The 24,581-nt window shown below is 40.3% G+C and overlaps 1 protein-coding gene across 1 annotated transcript in view; it reads left to right on the top strand.

Annotated features, from left to right (window-relative positions):
- The window catches only part of homer1b (homer scaffold protein 1b), a 284,062-nt gene that overhangs the window by 220,347 nt on the left and 39,134 nt on the right, over nt 1–24,581 (top strand). Inside the window, exon 5 of the mRNA XM_028805720.2 lies at nt 11,463–11,605. Coding sequence (XP_028661553.1) covers nt 11,463–11,605 — 143 coding nt within the window. The remainder of the gene's footprint in view (nt 1–11,462; nt 11,606–24,581) is intronic.

Raw genomic sequence — 24,581 nt, 5'->3', positions numbered from 1 at the left:
GTGACATCTCTCAAGTTCACAGCTTGTCCGAAATGCAGTTGAGACAAGCCAATGCTTGAGTTTGTGACGACAGCAGCATATCTTCATTTAAAAAGTCAGTTTAAAAATTTATAGTGACAAGCCAGATGCCAGATAACATATAATCGTAACGTTAATAATTAATACTTGTTAAAACATTTTTTTAAAAAAACTAGGAAAAAAATCAGAGAAAGAGAGAGAGCTTCTATGAAAGACTATCATGCATGTTTATTCCCTAATGGCTTTAAAGAGCCATGCAATTTTTGGACTCACATGGCTATAAACACACAGCAGGTGGTACCTTTCTTTTGCCATGTATGTAAATCTGCCTTGTGGAGCAGCTGGGTACAGATCTGAAGCTGTGCCCATAAGTTCCTGGCCTACAGCCTTCTCTCCTGGAGTACTTGAATCATTTGAACCTCAGCATGGCTCTGTGTTGGATGTTCTGGAGCCCCAATAGCTGAAGAGGATACAGCTTTCCAGGCATCCATTTTTGGAACTGCCTTGATTATAAATTTGCTATAGTGGGGAAGTGGGAAAGTGTCTAGAATAGGCAGGCACCGTGCTGCGTGTGGGCCTTCAGAATTCCAGGCGTTTTAGGAATACGAGACTATGGCAAGGCGTCGAGACAGCTGCTTCACCGAACCTAAAATTAATCACAGAGCATGTTAGAAATATCATAATGGTAGAAATGAATTGGAAAGTCCATACTAGCTGCATTCAAGTCCATATGTTGCTGCAGGCTGCTAAAGCTACATACATGTAAAAGTGTCACAGTTCTGATTTTTGGGTCATGCTAATTTTCACCTCTTATGCTATGCTAGTTCAAGGATTCTTCTTCGTCTTCTTCTTATTATTGTTATTATTATTTTTTTTATTATTACTGGATTATTATTTATGTTGTAGCCTGTAAGTCGGTGTCCATGTATATGAATAAAGATAGACAATAGCTGGGAGTGAGGAAGATAGAGCTGCTGTAAAAAATAAGCATGCACATCCATCCACCCATTTTCTAAAATTTGCCTGTGCTGTGGGGCCAGGAGCCATAACCCCTCCTAGCAGTACTGACACTGGCAGATACCTTGGCACACAACAAGCTAAATTGCATGTCTTTTGGATGTTGGTAGCAAATCAGAATTCAAGAGAAAACCACACAATGAAATAGGGAGACCATGCCAACTCCACACAGATAGTTTCCTGGGCAGGATTTGAATCCAGTACTATAGAGCTGTGAAGAACAAGACCTAATCACTGTGCCTTCCATATACTGTATGAACAAAAACTTACAGAGTTTTATGAAGATCTCAGCCTGGTAGCTATAGTGTAAGGAGTTTTTGGTAGCCAGTAAAGATCTGATCATAAAGAATCCAGCATAGAAGAAGGAGAAGATAATGCAAAGATGAGCAGACAGGGTTTATTTATGTTTTAGTGGGGAGTTAGGAAGCCATATATGGGAATATTTGATTAAAAACAACATCAAACATTTGTGGTGTCCCCACTTTGTTGAATTGTCTCCATGTTTTTGTTAATCTAAATCCTTTAGTGTCAGTCTTTATTCTGATAATCTTAAACAAACACTTAACTCAGCTTTGCCTTCCAAAATGAAACATCATCGCCGTATTCATGCAGTTCATACATTCATGCTTGTATTTTCCAACATGCGGAATTTGTTTCAGATACCTGTGGCTCTGATGTAGACATTGGTGCCAGGACAGGTTCTTAACCCTGTGCCCCTGAACTTGATTAACCACACTTGATAATGGATGGATGACTTGTGCGCCTCAGTTGAGTCTAAGTAGGTGCACTGGTTGCCACTTCCCCAGAATCTTGGTTTTGAACCTTCTCGTAAAGACACACATTTTTTGTTAATTTGCAGTTCTAAACTGATCCCATATGCTCTGATCAGTGGCGTAGCTCGAGTTCGTGGTGCTCGGGGCGGTGCTTCAATTTGCCACCCTCCAACATATCTGAATATGTTAACCTATTTAAACAGAAAATTAAAATGACGTTTAGAGAAAAATTAAAGTAAATGTTGCATAGATTTATTCACATATAGAGAAAAAGCAATAATTTTTCACATATAATTATTTATAAGCATCAACAAGACAAGAATATAGTATAGACGCACTGATAAGCCGTGTTCTAATTATTAGTTTAATATAATTACGCTGCGAAAACCAAAACCAGTGTAGTGTACAAGTGATAGGTGGGGATGTTTTCTGTGCAGAGCAAGAACGCATTCGGATTGATAAGAAAACGAAATTATAAATTGTAAATTAGTTGTTTATCTTCCTAGAAATTATTATTGGTGTAATGTTTATATTTATTTTTGTTATTGCCTCATAAATTTCAACTGCTGTGTCTGATGCCGCCACAGAACGACAGTCTGAAAATCATTTTTGAAGCATTTGTGGATAAAAATCATAGAATTTTATTTTTTCATTCATGAGTGATATTTTTCCGAACCCTGCTGCTTACACACGAATTGTGCTGAGCCTTTTGGCCAATAATGCCGCCTCCAAAAATGTGCCACCTGCGGCGGACCGTCCCCTCCGCCCACCCCTAGCTATGCCACTGTCTGTGATGAACTTTCACCACTTTGCAGGTTGACTCCAGCTTCCTATCTTGTGGCATTGTGGTCAGAAAAATGGATGGACATTTAACCAATATTAATGCTTGCTATTTTGGGGCTGGGAACATCTCAAATTCATAAACTCAAATAGCAAAGTATGTTCAGAAATGTGGTCTTTGTTTAATATTGGGTATTTGACTCTTCTGATGCAGCTTTAACAGATTGAGAAGGTTTCAATCAATGCACTGAAAAGCCATAGTAGAATAAAAATGAAAAGTTTAGGACACTGTTAATTTTCTTTGAACTGTAAGAAATTAAAAGTAAAATGAATAATTAAATGGCACAATGTCAGCAGACATACCGCCTGCACAATAGAACAGGTCATCCACCTAAAGCTAAGCATGTTCAGGCCTGGCCAGTACTTGGATGGGATAGCATCTAGGAAAAGCTTGGGTTGCTGCTGGAAGAGATGTTGGTGAGGCCAGCAGGGGGCGCTTACCCTGTGGTCTGAGCGTGGATCCCAGTGCAGTGACGGGGGGCACCATCCTTAGGAAGAGATGTAAAATCAAGGTCCTCATTCTCTGTGGTCATTAAAGATCCTTGGGCATCCTTCATAAAGAGTAGGGTGTATCCCGATGCCCGGTCTAAATTGGCCATCATGGCCTTGTCCGTTCCGACCCCCTAATCATTCCTGTCTCTAATCGGCTGTCTCTCTCTCCACTTCACCTCCTAACAGCTAATGCGTGGTGAGTGTAGTGATACAGTAATGGCTGCCATCACATCATCCAGGTGGGTGCTACACAATGGTGGTGGCTGAAGTGGTTCTCTTCTGTCTATGAAAAGCACCATATAAATGTAATTCATTATTATTGTGTTTTAATTACAACAAGAATAAATATGACTGCACTGATCAGTAAAGAACACTTTCATTGAATTCCAAAACCCACGTAAATGTCAGGGTGGTCAGAATATACCAAAAGACCCCTTTATTAAAGGACAGGCGTGCCATTTTTGAAGCCAGAGTTGTTTTTTCACAATCATGGCATAGATAAATTTGCCCCAGAGATGGATGTTGTTATGAGAGACATTATGTATCATTTGAAAAATAACAATCTTCCCCAGTGACTTATAATGGGAGTCTAAGGACACTTGAAACAAAAGGCTTAAAACTTTACTGAGTATTGTTTCACACCTTAAGATTGCACACATTTTGGAAAATTGACTGTATCTTTTTCTTATCTCATCTTCTTAAATGTGCTGTCCTGGTGAGGGTCACAATGGCAGCATGTCAAGCAGGTCAGCCCAGACTTCCCAGTTGCCAGCTGTAGAGTCCAGCTCTTCATTCCAGTTCTCCAGGGCAACAATCCTGGTGTAAAACATAAGAAATCCACCAGGACAGGCATCAGCTCCTCCTGACCCCATCACAGTGGTGGACCGTGCATTTCACACCTAGGCCTTCAGTAGTGCTCCGTCTGAATCAACCCGCCCCTCAAAAACTAATTTACGGTTATAAAAACCATCTTAATATGCAGATATACAGTATAAAGAGCCGTTGCATCGCAGATAGATAACTCCTGTAGCCACAATAAATGTCTTTATTGAACAGACAAACCAGGGGTGAACAAGTTCCTTTCTACTGCAGCTACAGCCGCGCACACATAAAAAAAAACAATAATAAGTCATAAATTTGCAATATTATTTAGGAAAATCTCAACATTTTACTCACCAAAAATTCAGATTATTTGTAAACAAAATCCATCCTCCTCTCTTTCCTCAAAAACAGTTCAATTACTCTGTCAATGGGTCTGAATACGGTGACGTTGCCGTACGCCTGCTAGAGGGCCCTAGTGAAACCAACTCAAAATCTGATTGGTTGAAGCAACAGTTTAATCGCCATTTATTTTGTGTTAGAGGGCCTGCAGAATGGATTGTGAAGACCTCCGGGCAGACGTCTTTGACTTTGACCCTGCCTGGCAACAAATGATGGCTGAAATGTGATTGGTTAAATGCTTTAATACGAAAATACATGTCTGGAAGCAATGAAAAGCTATGAAAGGAAGCAGACAGACTATTTGGAATTACTGTATTTAATAAGTATTCATGGACAAAATATGATTAACATCAGTTTGTGATTCAGATATTTTTTTAGGCCAGCAGAGAAGGCCTTGCAGGCGCTGACGGTCCGCCACTGCCCCAACATGGATAAATAAAGCTGAATGAGAAAATGGATGAACATCTGAGTGTTTCTAGCTAAAGATTTGCAGATGCTGTGGAGTGGCCTACATTTTACATTATTGATAGTATTGAGTTTGTATTTTTTTTTTAAATTTTAATCCAAAATGATCTGCTCTCATGTATCAAAGCAGTTTTGCTTGCTGACATGGCATTATCGTCTGTGCCCCAAAGCTCAGTTCAGTGTGTTCCACTTTGAATTGTGTAAGCACATTATGTATTCATTTATTTATTTACACTTGCTTGGCACTTGCAAATTTGTGAAATTCTTTTGGCCCAAATGGAGGAATATGCAGCTGTTGCGTACAGAAAGCCAATTTAAAGAGCCATTTTACTGCCATTAAATGCAAAGCCTAATGCTTGTCATTTTGAAATCAGGCCCCTTTCTTTATGAAAACAGCACCTGCACTCCTTCATACCACTACAATCAGGTCTCTAACTGCAGTCCTTACAAGTCATGACATTTTCTGTAGTTGAGTGTAATTATGAGAGAACACACAGCAGGTTTTCTAAACCCACAAAGTTGAATAATCATTTTTTGAAAGCAACAAACTGAAAGTGCCAAGAGACACGTATTTAAATAAAAAGCAACGTTGGCTTGTAACATGAGGAAGTCGCTGAAAAGTAACACCTTTATACAATACTGGATCGAAGTTCTGTGCTATCGAATAGGTATTTTTAGGTGCTGTCCCCTCGATTAATGATCTTTTTCGTTTCTCCAGCCCACTCCTGTTATAACATTCAAAACCCACTTCATCTGGTCCAGGGTCACCAGTGGACAAGACCTGATACAGGCAAGAAGCAACCCTGGGCCAGGTACCAGTCATTGAGAGGGTACACACACACACACACACACACAGGGCCAGTTTGAATCATCATGTAACCTAACCTGTGAGAGGAGAGCCCATGCAGATGTGTGACTCCACATGAACAACAATCAGGCTCTGGCTTTGAACCCAGGACAAGTGACCCATGAATCAGCAGCATTGACCACTGTGGTACCCAGATAGATAGATAGATAGATCGATTTTGTCCTCGAGGAAATTTGATGTTTTTACAGAAGCTCCTTAAGTAAATAAATATGTAAATAGATAGATAGATAAATATATATATACACACACACACTATGGTCTGAACACTTATCAGAATGACTAAAAATGAAATAAAATTTAAAAAGGAAGCAAATACCTGCCTTGGCAGTCACAGTCAACAGTGAGGTGCTATACAGGCATATTGCTGTTGGTCTCTAAAGGAACCCCGTGACATTTCTTGACTCACTTTTGATGAATGATTAATTGTCTGAAAGTCCTCAGTGTTAATATGTCACAGAGAGGATGTGCAGCATTGTTCATAATGGCACTCAATTTTGTTTTCATTCGCCCCTTTGCTACGACCTCCAGGGGCTCCAGAATGTGTCTGCGTCTCATAACTGAGCCTGCCACTTTAATTAGCCCGTTGATTCGGTAGGCCTCTCTTGAGGTTGTGTTACCATCCCAGCACAACACAGCACAGAAAATTACATTGGCCATCACAAAGTTGTAGAAGATGTGAAGGATGTCACTTTCCACATTAAAAGAACACAGTCTCCTAACTAAAAAGAGCCTGCTCTGCCTTTTTTAATGTAGTAATAATAATAATAATAATAATACATTTTATTTATATAGCGCCTTTCCCATGCTCAAGGCACTTACAGAATAAATAAAGAACGGCAGAATATACAGTATATAGCATTGTACAAACCAGATAAATAAACAAAGAAGATTAAGACAGTAAATTCTGAAAAAAAAACAGACAACATAATTGATGGTCTCGCACACACATACAGGTTACATGAGCAACTCGACAGAGAAGTAAACTGAAAGAAAGGTAATAAAGTCAAGTAGAGCTAAAAGCCTTCCTGAACAGATGAGTTTTGAGTTGTTTTTTAAAAGAATTCATGGAGTCAGCTGACTTGATTAATTTTGGTAGGTCATTCCAGAGTCTGGGCGCTATACAGCTGAAGGCCCTGTCACCCATGGAGTGTAGATTAGTGTGGGGTACAACAAGATTGCCAGAATCAGAGGACCTTAGTGGGCGGGCAGGCACATAGTGATGGAGAAGGTCACTGATGTAGTTTGGCGTGAGGTTATTTAAAGCTTTGTAGGTTATTAGTAGGATTTTATATTCGATTCTGTAGGACACAGGGAGCCAGTGGAGATGGAGCAGGATGGGTGTGATGTGCTCGCTGCTGCTGGTTTGAGTAAGGACTCTTGCAGCTGAGTTTTGAATAAGCTGGAGCTGTGATATAAGATTAGAAGGGGCACCTGCCAGTAGGGAATTACAATAATCGATGCGGGATGTGATAAAAGCATGGACAAGTTTCTCAGCATTAGAGAAGGAGAGGAAGGAGCGAACACGTGATATGTTACGGAGGTGAAAGTAAGAAAGTTTCTTAATGTGATTTATGTGGGCGGAATAAGTGAGTGAGGAATCAAAAATGACACCAAGATTTTTTACAGTAGAGGCAGGTCTGATGAGATCACTGCCAAGATGGACTGGGAAGGAGCTCATTTTATTAAGTTGCATTTTAGTCCTAATTTGCAGGAGTTCAGTTTTATTGCAATTTAATTTTAAAGAGTTTTGCTCCATCCAGGTTTTAATTTCACTAAGGCAGGTTGTGAGCTGAGAAAGCTCTGATGAAGTTCCACTTTTAACATTGAAGTATTATCTGCATAAAAATGATAACCCAATCCATAACTACGGATAATATGGTGAGGGGGAAGCATGTAAATACAGAAAAGCAGAGGACCGAGGACAGAGCCCTGAGGGACTCCTTGTGTGACTGGTGCTGAGCTGGATCTGCTGTTGCCAAGACTAACAAACTCTTGCCTATCAGTCAGATAGGACTTGAACCACTGGAGGGCAGTGCCAGAGATACCCAGCATGTTCTCCATTCTGGACAGTAGGATGTCATGTTTAACAGTGTCAAATGCTGCACTGAGGTCTAACAGAATTAATATGCTAGTTTGTCCAGAGTCTGCTGCCATAAGCAAATCATTGGTTACCCGTAGCAGAGCAGTTTCACAGCTGTGCCGCGCCCTGAAACCAGACTGAAAGGGTTCCATCAAATTATTAGAGGTTAGGTAATTGGTGAGTTGGGAAGCTACAACACGCTCAAGAACTTTTGACAGGAAAGGTAAGTGGGAAATAGGCCGGAAATTGTTAAGATTGTCAGCATCAAGGCCAGACTTTTTTAACATTGGGGTTACAGAAGCAATTTTAAAAGTGAGCGGCACAGAGCCAGTGTCAAGGGATGAGTTTATTATTGTTGTAACAGTCGGGATTATGGCATGAAGGCAGGATTTAAGTAGTGTGGTGGGGATGGGGTCCAGTACACAAGTAGTCGGCCTCATCTTATAAAGCAGGTTATTAACAAACGTAGATGTGACTGGTGAGAACTTAGAGAAGGAGCTGGATGGAGTGGGAAAACAGGGAGAGATATAAACAGATTATGTATTTGTTAGTTGAATTATTTAGATCTTTAATTTTGTTACGGAAAAAGTGGAGGAATTCCTCACAGACTTCAGTAGAAGAGGTAGTTGGACCAGATGCGGGTTCGAGTAGTTTATTAACTACAGAGAACAAAACCCTTGGGTTATCATGGCTACTTTCTATTATTCTGCCATAATGGGTGTTCTTGGCAGAAGTTAGTGCTTCTCTGTAAGCTCTTTGGTGGTCAGAGAAAGCCTGGATGTGCACAGTGAGGCCAGTCTTACGTGACATTCTCTCAAGGCGTCGGCCAGCTACTTTCATAGATCGCAATTCTGAGTTATACCAAGGAGCTGAGTGTTTAAAGGAAACCTCATTATGTTTTAAAGGAGCTGTTTTATCTAATGCTGAGTGAAGGGCTGTGTTATAGTGGTGAACAAAACTATCTAGTGTTGATGGAATAGGTGCAGACAGTAAAAGATCAGAAATGGATCCAGAAAGGATAGAGGGGTAGTTTCTCTGTGTTCCAAGACTAGTCCAACCTGTCATTGATGTGGACCTCCAAAGTAGTTGTATGAGTGGACCACCTCTGAATTCACATTTTTGAATAGTGACCAGACATAGAGGTTCTGTGGTGCAGTGATAGTCAATAACCATTTCTTTTGGTTTTGCTGATGTTATGATGCAAATAATAATATTATAAATTAATCAAATATTGCTTCTTAAATAATAAATGTTATTGAATAACCTATTTGTGTGTAATGAATCTCCATGTAAACACCCTTCAACTAAACTGTTAGCCAAATTTATTCCCCTATTGGACATTTAAAATAATCTTGAATTAGTCAAAATTAAAGATACAGTCGAGTCTTCCTATAATTCTACAAGTTACACACATCTTCAATTGCTCACTTGTAGCAGTCATGTTAATCAATCTTGAAAATGTGTCCTGACAGTCTTCAGAGAAAAAGTAAGCATTTTAAAATGAGGATCTAGAGCTGATGCTTGTTGACAGTGGCATTGAATGAATGGAACATAAAAGAAAAAGAACCGGCCATCGTAACTGATAACACCGCTGTTATGGAGCTACTTCAAGGTGGCTGCTTTGCTCACATGCTCACTTTGTATCACAGGCTGCTCTGAAAATTCCAACAATTGCCCGCTTGCTTTGTTGGCTGAGGTGCATTGTAAGGTCTCTTATCTTTACAGATAAAAACTGCTATAGATTCTGTTATTTTTTGGGCACAAAGCAAATTAAACAGAAGCTTGGAGCTAAACGCTGTCTCCAGTGTAGGTTTAGGCTCTACTCATTTGGATGTTGACTGAGATTATCCACTCAATTGTTCCAAAATAACTTCAAGTTGAGTTTTGAAGGTCCTAAAGTCCTACTGTCTACCACATTACTTTGTTCTGCTGATGTTTGTTAGCTTTTTCCATGTGTCTGTGGTTCTCTTTGTGAAGAAAAACTTCCTAATGTTTGTGAGAAATTTATTCCAAACAAGTTTCCAAATGTGTTGCCGTGTTCTTGAATGGCTCATTTTAAAGTAACAGCCTTGGCCCACTGCAATAATTCCCATTATAATTTTAAACACTTCAATCATGTCTTACTGAAAAGGCTCAGCTCTTTTAATCTTTCCTCATAATTCATCCCCTATAGCCCTGAAATCACCCTCATTCCTCTTCTCTGGACCTTTCCTAGCAATGCTATGTCTTTTTTGTAGCCTGTGGACCCAAACTGCACACAGTACTCCAGATGAGGCCTCACAAGTGCATTATAAAGTTTGAGAATAACCTCCTTGGACTTGTGCTCTGTATATCAGGGAGCTATATAAGCAAACATTCTGTTAGTCTTATTAATGGCTTCTGCACACTGTCTGACAGTTGATAGTATAGAGTCCACTATGACTCCTAAATCCTTCTCATGAGGTGTACTTTCGATTTTCAGACTTCCCACTGTGTATTTAAACTTACCATTTTTACTTCCTATTGTGTAATGCTTTACATTTACTTACATTAAATTTCAACTGCCACAATTATCCCCAAGCCTGTATGCTCTCTGTAATGATTCAACAGATTCAAGATTATCTTCCAATCCACCTATCTTGGTATCATCTGCAAACTTAACCAGCTTGTTACTTATATTCCTCTCCAAATCATTTATATATGTATTAAAAATAGCAGCGGCCCGAACATTGACCCCTGCTGGACACCTCTCTTAACATCAGCCAATTCTGATACAGTTCCTCGCACCATCACTCTCTGTTTCCTGTGTCTGAGCCATTTTTGCACCAATCCTCACCTTTTAGTTTAAAAGGTGTGTACTATGCTAACCCTGAAAGAGGCAGACTGTGAATGACTGCAGGTGTGTATGACAGTGCCTGCAGGGATCCCATCCCACACTGAGCTATGCCTTGCACTCTACACAAGAGTTCCAGCTCCTGTGTAATGATAGATAGATAGATAGATAGATAGATAGATAGATAGATAGATAGATAGATAGATAGATAGATAGATAGATAGATAGATAGATAGATAGATAGATAGATAGATAGATAGATAGATAGATAGATAGATAGATAGATAGATAATCCCAAGGGGAAATTCACATACTCCAGCAGCAGCATACTGATACAAAAAAACAATATTAAATTAAAGAGTAATAAAAATGCAGGTAAAAACAGACAATAACTTTGAATAATGTTAACGTTTATCCCCTCCGGGTGGAATTGAAGAGTTGCATAGTGTGGGGGAGGAACGATCTCCTCAGTCTGTCAGTGGAGCAGGAAAGTGACAGCAGTCTGTGGCTGAAGCTGCTCCTTTGTCTGAAGATGACACTGTTTAGTGGATGCAGTGGATTCTCCATAATTGATAGAAATAACTAATAATAAAAATAATAAGATACAAATTGTGAAGTTCTTTGGAAGTTTTTATTTTCTGTTATTTTGCAAATACTCAGTTAATTCAATTATTTTTACGTCATAATATTCATGGACAGAATGAGGCACAAGCTGACTGTGTGTATAACATGGAACATGACTATGTGACTCCTTCGAGTGATCCATATTCAGTCCCCACAATCTTCATTATGAAAATGATGTATCTGGAGCTGTAATGTGGGGATTGCCATTTTAAATATCAAGTTTGCACAATTTCTTCTCTCTTTGTTCTCTAGGAATCCACAGCAGGAGACATTCAATCCCCTCTGACCCCAGAGAGCATCAATGGCACTGATGATGAAAGGGCGACCCCTGATGTTACACAGAACTCCGAGCCAAGAGCTGAGCCCACGCAGAACGCATTGCCATTCACACACAGGTAATTTGTGCTGACAAGAGGAGGTTCGTCAGGGGGCCCAGCAGTTCAGCTTGGAGATCTGCATTGGGACTCTTTGTTCTGCTGATGTTTGATCTCTAAGCTAACCCCACTTGGGACCCGGCTGTTCCTCGTGTTATTGGTGCGGAGCTTTAAAGCATGTTTGATATTGAAAGAAAAGTGTCGGATTGAGTAACAAGGTGAATTCACAAGGGAGCGTTGTGTTTATTACTTTTATGCATTCCTATATGGGAAAATAGCACTCCATTCAGAATTTTCAACTTTCTGCTGTATAGCTCTTTTACTGTAGATATATGTTTGTTGGGGATGAAGATGCCAAATGTTTCTTCTGGGGAAAAAAAAAAACATAATAATTCCACCAGTGCGGAAGCAGATTTTTTTTTTCCTTATTTAATGTTCAGTAAACCTCATTCACTTTTCTGAAGGCAATTTATCCAAAGTAGCAGCTGCTAGGTGTCATAACTAGAGCTTGAAAATTCCGTTGAGTTTTCTGCCTGCGGTCAGAAACAAACAAAACACCATATACTGTTTTTCAATTAGCTCCATCTTAGTGCATAAATAAAAAAGCAGCTGCAATGTGCAAGGAGTCTTCTTGTATTTAACTCTTATACACTCTCAGTACAGATCAGACAGAGGCTGAATGTTGACTTAATGTCGTACTTATTCTTGGTACTTTCTGTTCTCTTTGCCTCTGGTTTTTATGCCTTTGGAAGTTGTTTTTATAGATGAGTAGGGTTCATGAGCACAAGACATAGTTCACTCTGAGCACAAAGCCGAATGAGGGCGGCTCTCACTGGCTTGGTGTGTCTTAGCAATTGGGCTGTCACTGCAGTTTATGTTACATGTTTTGTATGATGTGGAAGATAGCCCTGCTTTGGAGCTGTCTACAGACCCACAATATTTTTTAAGGAGTACAAGAAAGGCATGTTTATTAGAAAAATAGAGAGAATGAAACACAAGCAGTAATTACACAGTACGCTTAAGCAAAGGCACTGTGGGTAGGGACAAGTGTAGCAAGGCTGAAATGGAGTAAAATGGAGATGAAGCCTGACTGGTTTCTAGACAGAGGGACTTCTCCTTTACCTTGACTGGCTAAGACTGATGTACTCTGCCCTCTAAATCCAGCGGCCTAAATTTGCATCCTGCAGGACTAAGTGAGTCCACACAACCCTTGCAGAAGTGTAATCTGAGGATATTTCTCACATTTTGTGGGCTCATTTAGGATTCATTCAGTTAGGGAGAGGCAAGTGTAAGTGAGGCTGAAATGGAGAAACTCCACTCTGAAGGAAAGATGTCTTTACATTCAGAAGCTCGACTGGTCACTAGACAGGGGGACTTCTCCTTTAGGTTGACTAGCCATACTCTGCCCTCTAAATCCAGCAGCGTGAATTTATATGCAGCAGAACTAAGTGAGTCCACACAACACTTTGAGGAGTGTAATCTGAGCATATTTCTCACCTGTAACATTTAAGGTCTCATCCAGGATTCACTTACTTCGGGAGTGGCAAGTATAGTGAGGCTGACATGGACAGACCCCAATGTGAAACGAACACACATTTGCAGACAGATACCCAAGTGGTCACTAGACAGAGGGGCTTCTCCTTTAGCTTGACTGGCTAAAATGGCCATACTCTGTCCTGTAAATCCAGCAGCCTGAATTTGCATCCAGCAGCATTAAGTAAGGACATGCAATCCACGGGAGCTCAATAAAATTATAAGTCTCACAGTTAACATTTAGGGGCTGTACATAGGTGCTGAGCAGCAACTTTAGTGAGGCTGAAATCATGTGAAAAGAAGATGAAGCCCAACTGGACACTAGACAGGGGAACTTCTCCCTTACCTCAGCTGGCTAACACTTGATGTACTCTGCACTCTAAATCCAGCAGCCTGAGTTTGCATCTAGAAGCCTCAAGTGAGGACACACAACTCCAGGAGGAGTGCAGTCTGAGCATATTTCTCATGGGTTACATTTAGGAGCTTGTCCTAGATTCACTTAGGTGGCTGACTTAGGGGGATCACACTGCCAAACAAAGCCATCCTCATAGCCAGAGGTCCAACTGGTCACTAGATAAGGGCAGTTGTCCTTAAACTTGACTGGCTAAGATGGCCATACTCTGCACTCTGAATCCAGAGGCCTGAGTTTACATCCAGCGTCCTCAAATGAGGACACACAACCCAGGGGAGTGCAATCCAAGCGTAATTCTCACCAGTTACATTTAGGGACTCATCTAGGATTCAGTCATACAGGGAGAGGCGAGAGCAGTGAGGCTGAAATAGAGAGACCCCACTGCAAAAAGAAGATGCCCTTGCAGCCAGTAGCCCAACTAGTCACTTGACAGAGGAAGTTCTCCTTTAGATGACCATACTCTGTGCTCTGAATCCAGCAGCCATAATTGGTATCCACAAACTTCAAGTGAGGACACACAACTCAAGGGAGTGCAATCTGAGCACAATTCTCAACAGTAATATTTTGGGGCTTGTCCAGGATTTACTTGGGAGGAGGACGAGTGTAGTGAGGCTGAAATGGAGAGACCTAACTATGAAAAGAAGATGCTCAAACAGCCAAAAGCCTGACTCGTCACTAGAAATGGGGGAGTTCTGCTTTAGCTTGTCTATCTAAGATGACTATACTCTGTACTCTGAATCAGGCAGCCTTTGTTTTTGTCCAGCAGCAATAAGTGAGGAAGTGAGGACTTGCAACCCAGGTTAGTGCAATCTGAGCAAATTTTTCACAAGTAATAATTCAGTCAGGTGGGAAGAGACGAGTGAAGCGAGGCTGAAATGAAGAGGCTCCACTGTGAAAGGCACACATCTTCACAGTTGAAGCCCAAGTGTCACTTTAGTGAGAGTAGTTCGCCTTTAGCTCGAGTCGCTAAATGGCTATATTTTACTGTGCTGTCTAAATCGAGTGGGCTGAGTTTGCATCCAGCAGCTTCAATCAAGGCCATGCAGCCCAGTGGAATGCAATATGATCATCCTCACCAGTAACATTTAAGGTCTCGTCTAGGGTTCACTCAGGTGGGGAGTGGTGAGTGCAACGAGGTTGAAATAGAGAGACCCCACTGTGAACCTCGCAGTCAGATGGTTATTTGGTCATTAGAGAGAAAGGACTTTACCACAACAACAACAACATTTATTTATATAGCACAATGTCATACAAAAAAGTAGCTCAAAGTGCTTTACATAATGAAGAAAAATAAAAGACAAAGTAAGAAATTAAAATAAGACAACATTAGTTAACATAGAATAAGAGTAAGGTCTGATGGCCAGGGAGGACAGAAGAAACAAAAAAAAACTCCAGACGTATGGAGAAAAAAATAAAATCTGCAGGGGTTCCAGGCCACAAGACCACCCAGTTACCTTTAACTTGACTGGCTAAGGCAGCTGTACTCTACTCTATGAATCCAGAAGTCCGAGTGCATGTTTAGCAGCTCCAAGCCCCAAGCGGGGGACCTCCACAGCAGATTTCTCACTAAAGACAAGAGGGATAACAAATGACCTGCCTCCCCAGAGACAGCGTTTCTTTTAGCGCCTTCTCACATTCCCACAAAATGCTAAATTAACATTCATCATGCACTCCTCATGTACCATAATGTCACCTCTGACCATTGTTCCTCCCACCAGTTGAACCCTTGTCAGCTCACCTCTCAATTCCAAGTTCAGTATGTCTTTGACTTTTAAACACTGGCCATCAGTCACTTCAGGTAAATCCTGGCAATGGTCTTTTGGAACACCTGGCATCGCTTATCTAGGACTCACCTATTACAGTATCAGACAGTCACCAAGAAAGGATGTACCTCCTACCTGTACCAGGATCACACCTGAAGTGTTCCCAGGTCCGGACTAAAAGAAGCAGCCCAACCTCATCAAAGCTTGCCTGGAGGAGTAAAAGGAGAGGAAGAGAGGAAAAAAGACAGAGAAAATGAGAGGAATTGTGCTTGTGCGGTATTTATACATCACCTGTAGAGGTATTTGTGAAAATAAATCATTATTTGAACTGGTACTTGTGTGGGTATGTTGGAGGGTTTGGGAGCTCACTGGCACCCCCTACAGGTTACAAGTGTGAATGATTGAGTATAAGCCAGCCAACTGAGCACCACCCTCTTCTCCCCAACACCACCCAAACGAACATGAAACCCCCTCCCCACTTCCCATTTGCTGGTAGAACAGTGGATTCTGATAGTGGCTGTGTCCTTATCCCTTAGCCTTTTAAAATGCTGTCATTGCGGCTAAGGTACCATGCTATCCTAAGCAAGCCATTTCCTTGTCACCTATTCCAAGTTGACTCCCATAAACGTCAACATATCTGCGTAAGTTTGAAGCCCCTTTGGAGTATTTGATCAATTTTGGGCTACATCCTCATTGACTCCCATAAACGTCAAAGCATATCTGCGTAAGTTTGAAGCCCCTTTGGAGTATTTGATCAATTTTGGGCTACATCCTCATTGTCATAAAAATGTGCACATGATCTAGCCATCTCTGGCTTGGACCTTCAAAATATTTGATGTTAGAGAATTATGCGGCTTCTATTGCTTCCATTATTGTTTGAACTCTTGTGTCATATTGTTATAACAAAGTTTAATCCCCAGTTAATCAATCTCTTCCAATCTGAGGTTAATTATTATCATTAGCTCAACCTTGTCCTTAGAACATTTTATGTGGTGATGGCTCATTTCAGGAGTCAACATTCTGGGCACCCAATGTGCACAGACCTTGCTCATGTTTAACTATTCATTAAGTATGGATACAACTGACCCAGCTAATTCCTGTAGTGTCTGCTATCTCACACACTGTCACTCTTCAATTCTTCATTACAGTTTGCTCCACGGTGGCAACATTCTCTTCTGTCGTTAATGTCTAAAGCCAGTCATCTTTGTGAGACATCCTGCCAAGAAGGAATTCTACAGCCCATCTCCTGCCTGTGGTGTATGAAGGAACTGGTTCTATACACCTTGACTAGGCAAGAATGAATCTCCAAAGACGTCTTGTTCTCTAACACTAGAAATTCAACGATACTTGATTTTCCAGTTTTCAACGTCCATCTAGACTTGAGTCATACACTACAAACCACAAATGCTAGAAACGTGTAATTCAGATATTTTAGTACACAGAAACAAACACTGTAGATTACCCCTTTCAGGTTCCACTCAAAATGTTTGATCGTTCCTCATATACACTGTATGGCCAAAAGTATGTTGACCCCCCTCTAAATTATTGAGTTCATGTTCATAAAATGAAGCACATAGCCTTGGAATCTCCATTGACATTTGCAGTAGAATGGGTCGAACTGAAGAGCTCAGTAACTTTAAACGTGGCACTGTCATAAGATGCCACCTTTGCCACAAGTCAGTGCATGATATTTTTTTTCTGCTAGATCTGCCTGGTCAGCTATAAGTGCCATTAATGTGTGGTAGAAGTTTCAAGGATCAACAACAGCTCAGCCACGAAGTCAAAATCATCAGGTGCTGAAACACATAGCGTGTAATCATCACATCACCTCTGATTCTTCACACACAACAGAGTTCCAAATAGCCTCTGAAAGCAACATCAGCACAAGAACTGTGTCACAGCATCTTCATGAAATGGACTTCAATGGACAAGCAGCTGCACACAAGCCTAAGATCACTATGGGCAATGTTAAGAGTCAACTGGAATGGTGTAAAGCACGATGCCCTCAACTCTGGAGCAATGGAGATGTGTTCTCAAGAGTGATAAATCACATTTCGCTTACTAGCAACATGATGGATGGATCTAGGTTTGGTGGACATCAGGAGAAGACTACCTTCTGGACTGCCTAGTGCCTACTATAAAGTTTCGTGGAGGAGGCATAATATGTTGGTTCTGTTTTTCAGGATTTGAGCTAGGCCCCTAGGTTCCAGTGAATGTACCATTAATATTACAGCATACAAAGACATTTTAGAAAATTGTGTGCTTCAGACTTTTTGGCAACAGTGTGAGAAAGTCCCTTTTCCCTTCCAGCATGACTTTGGCCCTGTGTCCAATAAAGACGTGGAGGATCTCGAGTGGCCTGCACAGAGCCCAGACCTCAACTCTACTGAATATCTCAGGAATGAATTGGAACTCCGATTGTGAGCCAGGTCTCCTTATCCAGCATCAGTACCTGACCTCACAGATCTTCTTTTGTTTGAATGGAACAAATTCCTACAGTCACATTCCATAATCTTGTGGAAACAAGAGTGGAGGCCGTTATAACCGCACTGGGGACCCAACTGCATATCAATTACTGATAGTTTTGAAATGGGATGTCCAACAAGCTCTTATAGGTGTGATGGTTATAGTACACAAATGTTTGATCATATAATGTTTTATAACAGAACTCCAACATATTATATGATAAAATGCTTAATATGCGGAGAGACACAGACTGAACGGTTTCATTCATCAATTATTGGATGACATAGTAGCATTGCTGCCTCACAGCTTCAGATCCCAACCCGGTCACTAGCTGGCCTGTATCCGCGTTGAGTTTTTCTTCTACTACTTGAATTTTCCACCGCCATCCCAAAGGTGTACAGATGAGATTAACTGGGGACTCGGAATTGTCCCAGTATGGATGCGTACACAAATATGTCCTGAATGGAGTGTCGCCTCATCCAGTTTTGGTGGGCTTCGCACTACAACTTTGAATTGGAGTAAGCAGGACTGAAAATGGATGGGAGGATTTTATAAATTCCTTTCACGTGGAGAATAAATGTGAGTCGTCAGAGGGACCCGAAGTCTCCAACTGCCTGCTTATGTGTGTATAAATTAATTTCCAAAATGGCATCAGTAAAATGAAAGTGATTCAAGTTAACCCTTACCTGAAGTGAGACAAACACACATATTTTTTTTCTCCAAAGATTACACTTTTATATTTGCAAAGAAAAATATGAAACAAAAGCCTGGCTGTATTTATATGTGGTCAGTCTCAGAATAATTTGAAATGGTGAATCAGATAAATCTTATGCAATCCTCAGTAGAATATTGGAGGATCTGCCATTCAAGAATCCTTATTGTATATGGCGCCCTTAGCAGTCAGCTCAAGGCGCTATAAAGAGAGTCATTAAAGCTGTTCAATGATTTAACACTTCATTGTTCTGTTCTTGTTACACACTAATGCTATAAAATGCTTGCTTCAGGCAGCTGATTTCACCCTCCAGTTCTCTAAATATTCTTGACACCTTGGTATTTGGTGTATGGAGTCTTTTATCTCCATATTTGTATTTCAGTCCCTTTGGGATGTTGTGATGTTGTTTCTGATTCCTTTTGACTAGTTGGTGCTGTGCTGTTTGGTTGTGAGCTGTAATAATGAGTCTGGCTTGCTTTGTTATACTAAATCTATTTAAATATGCTTGATATGAAATGTAATATTTTTATTAAAAAAAAGAACACAGTAAGGGTTTCAGTATTTCAGGGTGAGTGTGTGCTTCCTTTGATTCACTGTATTTGTACAGTATGTACCGTAGATTTATTAAATATATCTCATGGATACATTCCAAAAGTTTTTATGTGTATTTTTACTCATTTTCTTCAGAATCATAACTGCACAATGTTGCCATGGCTGACATTTCAGTCATATTCTTTCTGTTCGAAGTTGTCAAGGTGTTATTCACCGTCACTGTCATCAGTTTCTCTCATAGCCAAGCCTTTCCCTGGCAAGCGTTGCTCTGTCTTCATTCACCTCAATTCACTTTATTGTCATTATACGTCCAGTGACAATACAGAATATGGTACAACAAGACAGCACAGAAAAATGACTAAACAAAGCAATAGAAATGAAAAAGAAATGGATTAGCAAGTCTAAGACAGACATCAGATACAGTGTTAACGTGCGGTGAAAGACACTGTCTGAGAGGAAGTGACCTCTTAAGGTTTTAGAAATTGACTGGCAGAAAAAATGCCAAAGGGTTAAGACAGAGTCAGAGTTTGAATGCTGGCTGGAAGTCAGAGAAACAGACTGAGAAAGGAACCTTCAAAACAGTAGCGATCAAGAAGGCTAACAGAATGTCAGGTTACAGTATATAGCACCCTGATGTGTGGAGCACAAGTACAAGGAGGTTATGCTGAAGTTTTATAACACACTGGTGAGGCCTCATCTGGAGTACTGTGTGCTGTTTTGGTCTTCTTATTACAAAAAGACACAGCAGCAATGGAGAAGGTAATCTCAGTTCTGTTGAATCATTACAGAAGGACTTGGACAGCATAGTGACTTAGGCATAATTGTGGCAGCTGAAATTTAATGTTAGTATTGTAAATGTAAAATATTACATAATAGGAAGTAAAAATTGTAGGTTTGGAAACACAGTGGGAGGTCTGAAAATCGAAAGTACATCTTATGAGAAGGATTGAGGAGTAATAGTGGACAGCACTAACAACTTCCAGAAAGTGTTCAGAATCCATTAATAAGTCTAACAGAATGTTAGGTTATATAGCGCCCTGATGTGTGGAGTACAAGTCCAAGGAGGTTCTGCTCAAGCTTTTTAACACACTGGTGAGGCATCATCTGGAGTGCTGTGTGCAGTTTGGGTCCCCAGGCTACAAAAAAAGACATAGCAGCGCTAGAAAAGGTCCAGAGAAGAGCAATGAGGCTGATTCCAGGGCTACAGGGTCTGAGTTATGAGGAAAGATTAAAAGAGCTGAGCTTTTTCAGTTTAAGCAAAAGAAGATGAAGAGGAGACCTGATTGAAGTGTTTAAAATTATAATGGGAATTATTGCAGTGGATCAAGACTGTTACTTTAAAATGAGCCCATCAAAAACACGGCAACACATTTGGAAACTTGTTTAGGGTAAATTTGTCACAAAAAATTAGTACGTTTTTCTACACAAAGAAAACCACAGACACATGGAATAAGCTAACAAACATCAGCAAAACAAAGTAATGTATTGGATAGTAGAACTTTAGGAGTGTCCAGAGTGGACTTGATGTCATTTTGTAACAATTGAGTGGATAATCTCAGTCAACATCCAAACGAGTAGAGACTAAATCTACATTGGAGACAGCGTTTAGCTCCAAGTTTCTGTTTAATTTGCCTCATGTCCAAAAAAAATAACACAATCTATAGCAGTTTTTTTCTGTAAAGATAAGAGACCCTACAACGCTCTTCAGTCAGCAAAGCAAGCGGGCAATTGTTGGAATTTTCAGAGCAGCCTGTGATACAAAGTGAGCAGCCGACTTGAAGTAGCTCCATAACAGCGGCGTTATCAGTCACGATGGCCGGTTCTTTTTCTTTTATGATCCATTCATTCAATGCTGCTGTCAACAAGCATCAGCTCTAGATCCTTATTTTAAATTGCTTACTTTTTATCTGAGGACTGCCAGGACACATTTTCGGGACTGATTAATGTGACTGCTACAAGTGAGCAATTGAAGATGTGTGTAACTTGTAGAATTATAGAAAGACAATAGTCTTCCATGTGTATCTTTAATTTTCGACTTATTCAAGATTATTTTCAATGTCCAATAGGGGAATAAATTTGGCCAACAGTTTTGTTGAAGGGTGTCTACATGGAGATTCATAACACACAAATAAGTTATTCAATAACATTTATTATTTAAGATGCAATATTTGATTATTTTATAATGATATTATTCGCAAGATGATATAAATGTTTTATAAAGTCGATGCCATTGCATTGTATTAAAACAAGCAGCCCCACATAAAATGTGTGGACTCTGATGGGGCGATGCATATGTTAAATTATGTTGAATTTGGAATGAGTTCAGTACTGTGAAAAAATTTTTTGTTTTTTATTTATAAAGAGCCATGATATTTTGTTCCACATCTTCTAAATACTCATGGTAACTCTTCATTACTAATCAAGTATTTCTTCTTAAATGTGATTCCACACTAATTCAGTTACGATAAAATCGATATTGAATTGAATCAGGGCATTGTGAATTGGAATTGAATCGTAGCATTACTTTAAAATAAATCCTTCAACAGTAATATACTAATTTGCAAAAGACTAACAGAAAAAAAGAAAAATGATAGGAAGACGCGCAGTCAAACAGGCCAAAGTCAAAATTGGAAGTCAAATCAATCAAGTCAATTCAAAGCCAATGGGACAATCAGAAATTCAGGGTCAAAAGTGAAAGATTTGTTACCAAGAAAATAAAGTTTTTTTTCAATCATGACCTTAGAGTAATTTATCCATCTCAGATACCCCAGGTTAGGTTTAGGGTTAAGCGGGTTAGAAAATAAAATGACATGTATTTTTCTGGCTGAAACATATTTTATAACACATGTACTACTGACTGATTATGCACACCGATGCGACTCTTGATAAAGTCCCGCTACTGAAGCAGATTTGATAGCATGTATTCCCAGATTTGTTTTTTTTTTTCACTTGTTTGTACTCTCACGCCATCACTGCTGCCAAACAAACACAGCACTACAAAATGTGGCTGCTTCATATCCCACCTTCCCCTTTGCATCACCCTCAAGGCACATTGTGTAATACTATTAAAGACATAGTCTCACATATTGCACGCAGATCTCTTGAAAAATCATACTAAAAGACATTAACTTTAAAGGAATGCTCTACCCAAAAATATTTTTTGTATGTTAATTACCCCATGTTGTTTGTAGTGGTGGCTGATAAAAAATTGTAATCTTATGTTCTTGTGGGCGGCACGGTGGCGCAGTGGGTAGCGCTGCTGCCTCGCAGTTGGGAGACCTGGGGACCTGGGTTCGCTTCCAGGGTCCTCCCTGCATGGAGTTTGCATGTTCTCCCCGTGCCTGCGTGAGTTTCCTCCGGGCGCTCCGGTTTCCTCCCACAGTCCAAAGACATGCTGGTTAGGTGGATTGGCGATTCTAAATTGTCCCTAGTGTGTGCTTGGTGTGTTTCTGTGTGTCCTACGGTGGGTTGGCACCCTGCCCGGTATTGGTTCCTGCCTTGTGCCCTGTGTTGGCTGGGATTGGCTCCAGCAGACCCCCGTGACCCTATGTTCGGATTCAGCGGGTTGGAGGATGGATGGATGTTCTTGTGCATAATAATGGTAACTAAGGTTTTAATATAATGTGGGTCTGTGGTGACAAACACTTGACAACAGCAATGAATATCAGAACATCCATGAAAAAAAATCACGTTACTCGTGTCACATCCTCCAAATGTTCGTCTAGTCATATGCTCACAACAACCTAAACACATGTATTCTTACTAAAATATTTTTAAATACATCTCTTGTGAACTAAAATGAAATATACTCAGACTCACCTGAACATTTGAAAAGAAGATGCACCCCCATGACTCACTCTTTGGTCACATGTCCAACCCAGTAACAACTTATTCATTGGCTAACATTGCATTTCACATGATAAGAAAGGTGCAGACTGAGAGACTGTGAGAGAATAGTTTGGAGGTAACAATAGTTATGTATTTTGGTTTGCAGTGCACGTTGAAATATATAAGCATTTGTTTTAGAAATGTCATGAGGAGAACTACTAAAATCCATCCATCCATTATCCAACCCGCTATATCCTAACTACAGGGTCACGGGGGTCTGCTGGAGCCAATCCTTTCCAGCACAGGGCACAAGGCAGGAAACAAGACCCCAGGCAGGGTGCCAGCCCACCGCAGGGCACACACACACACACACCCCAAGCACACACTAGGGCCAAATTAGAATCGCCAATGCACCTAACCTGCATGTCTTTGGACTGTGGGAGGAAACCGGAGTACCCGGAGGAAACACTACTAAAATACTCAATTAAATTAAAGACGAGAATGTACTAGAAGAATGGTTGATGTAATACACAAAATGTAGCGGCAGATGATTAAGAGATCAGCAGATGTCCTGTAAACCACAAGACTGGACAGTTGTCACATACACAGGGATTTCAAGGGTAATACCATGTTTCCCTGAAAATAAGACTGGGTCTTTTATTAATTTTTGCTCCGAAAGATGCACTAGGGCCTATTTTCAGGGGATATCTTATATTTATTCATGTACAACAATATACATTTATCCAAATACAGTCATGGCATCTTCTTCTGGAATATTCTCATAACTCTCCACATTCAAATGCTGAATTTCAGCCTGAATTTCTTGCTACTCCAGCTGCTTTTAGGATCCTCCAGGATCGATGTGCCTGCTTCGATGTTTGATGAATGGTTCGACGTTGTGAAGCAAAATGGCGACATACAAATACATTCGTGGTGCTTTGATATTCAAGCGTCGCATATTCCCCAAAGTAATGACATGATACATTTTAAAAGTCTCACATACCATCTTCTGTGCCGTCTTGTTTTTTTTTTTTTGCACCTTCACAACAGCATTTGAATGTATGGCGGCGTATTTGAGCCACAAAAAAATAATAAAAAATAAGGACATAATGAAAATGTCAATTTTGTGATTAAAGTGGAAATTTCAGCTTTAATCTCGAAATGTCCTCTTTAATCCCGTAGTTTGTCATTAAAGTAGACTGTCATAAACATCATCTTAAAACCGACCCAGTTGTTAAATAGCTATGCGCTTCTGGGGCTTCCTCCTGACCTGACAGCAGCAGCAAGCAGCATTGCCACACAGAACACATTACATTTATGATATTCCAGCTCTCTGCACATGTAGAATTCTTAGATTTATACTTGATATCACTTTCATGATGAAATACATCAAAATATGTATGCTACATTTACAGATAAATTGTTAACTTTGTTTAAATAATGAATACTGCTAATAGTTACACATATGGGGTGGCACGGTGGCAGAGTGGTAGCACTGCTGTCTCGCAGGGAGTCACGTTCCTTGTGATCCCTGCCTGGAGTTTGTATGTTTTCCTGGTGGGTTTCCACAGTGTGCTCAGTTTTCCATCCAAAGACATGAAGGTTTGGGGATTTGGTGAAGCTACAATGACACCAGTGTATGTGTGTGCTTGTGTTCACCTGTGCGATGAGCTGATGCCCCATTTAGGTATTTTGTTTCTGTCTGCTGGACTGGGCGCATCCCTGAATTGA

Source organism: Erpetoichthys calabaricus, chromosome 7 (genome assembly GCF_900747795.2).
Source record: "Erpetoichthys calabaricus chromosome 7, fErpCal1.3, whole genome shotgun sequence".
In the NCBI taxonomy this organism is placed as follows: domain Eukaryota; kingdom Metazoa; phylum Chordata; class Cladistia; order Polypteriformes; family Polypteridae; genus Erpetoichthys; species Erpetoichthys calabaricus.
This window is presented reverse-complemented; position numbering and strand designations above follow the sequence as displayed.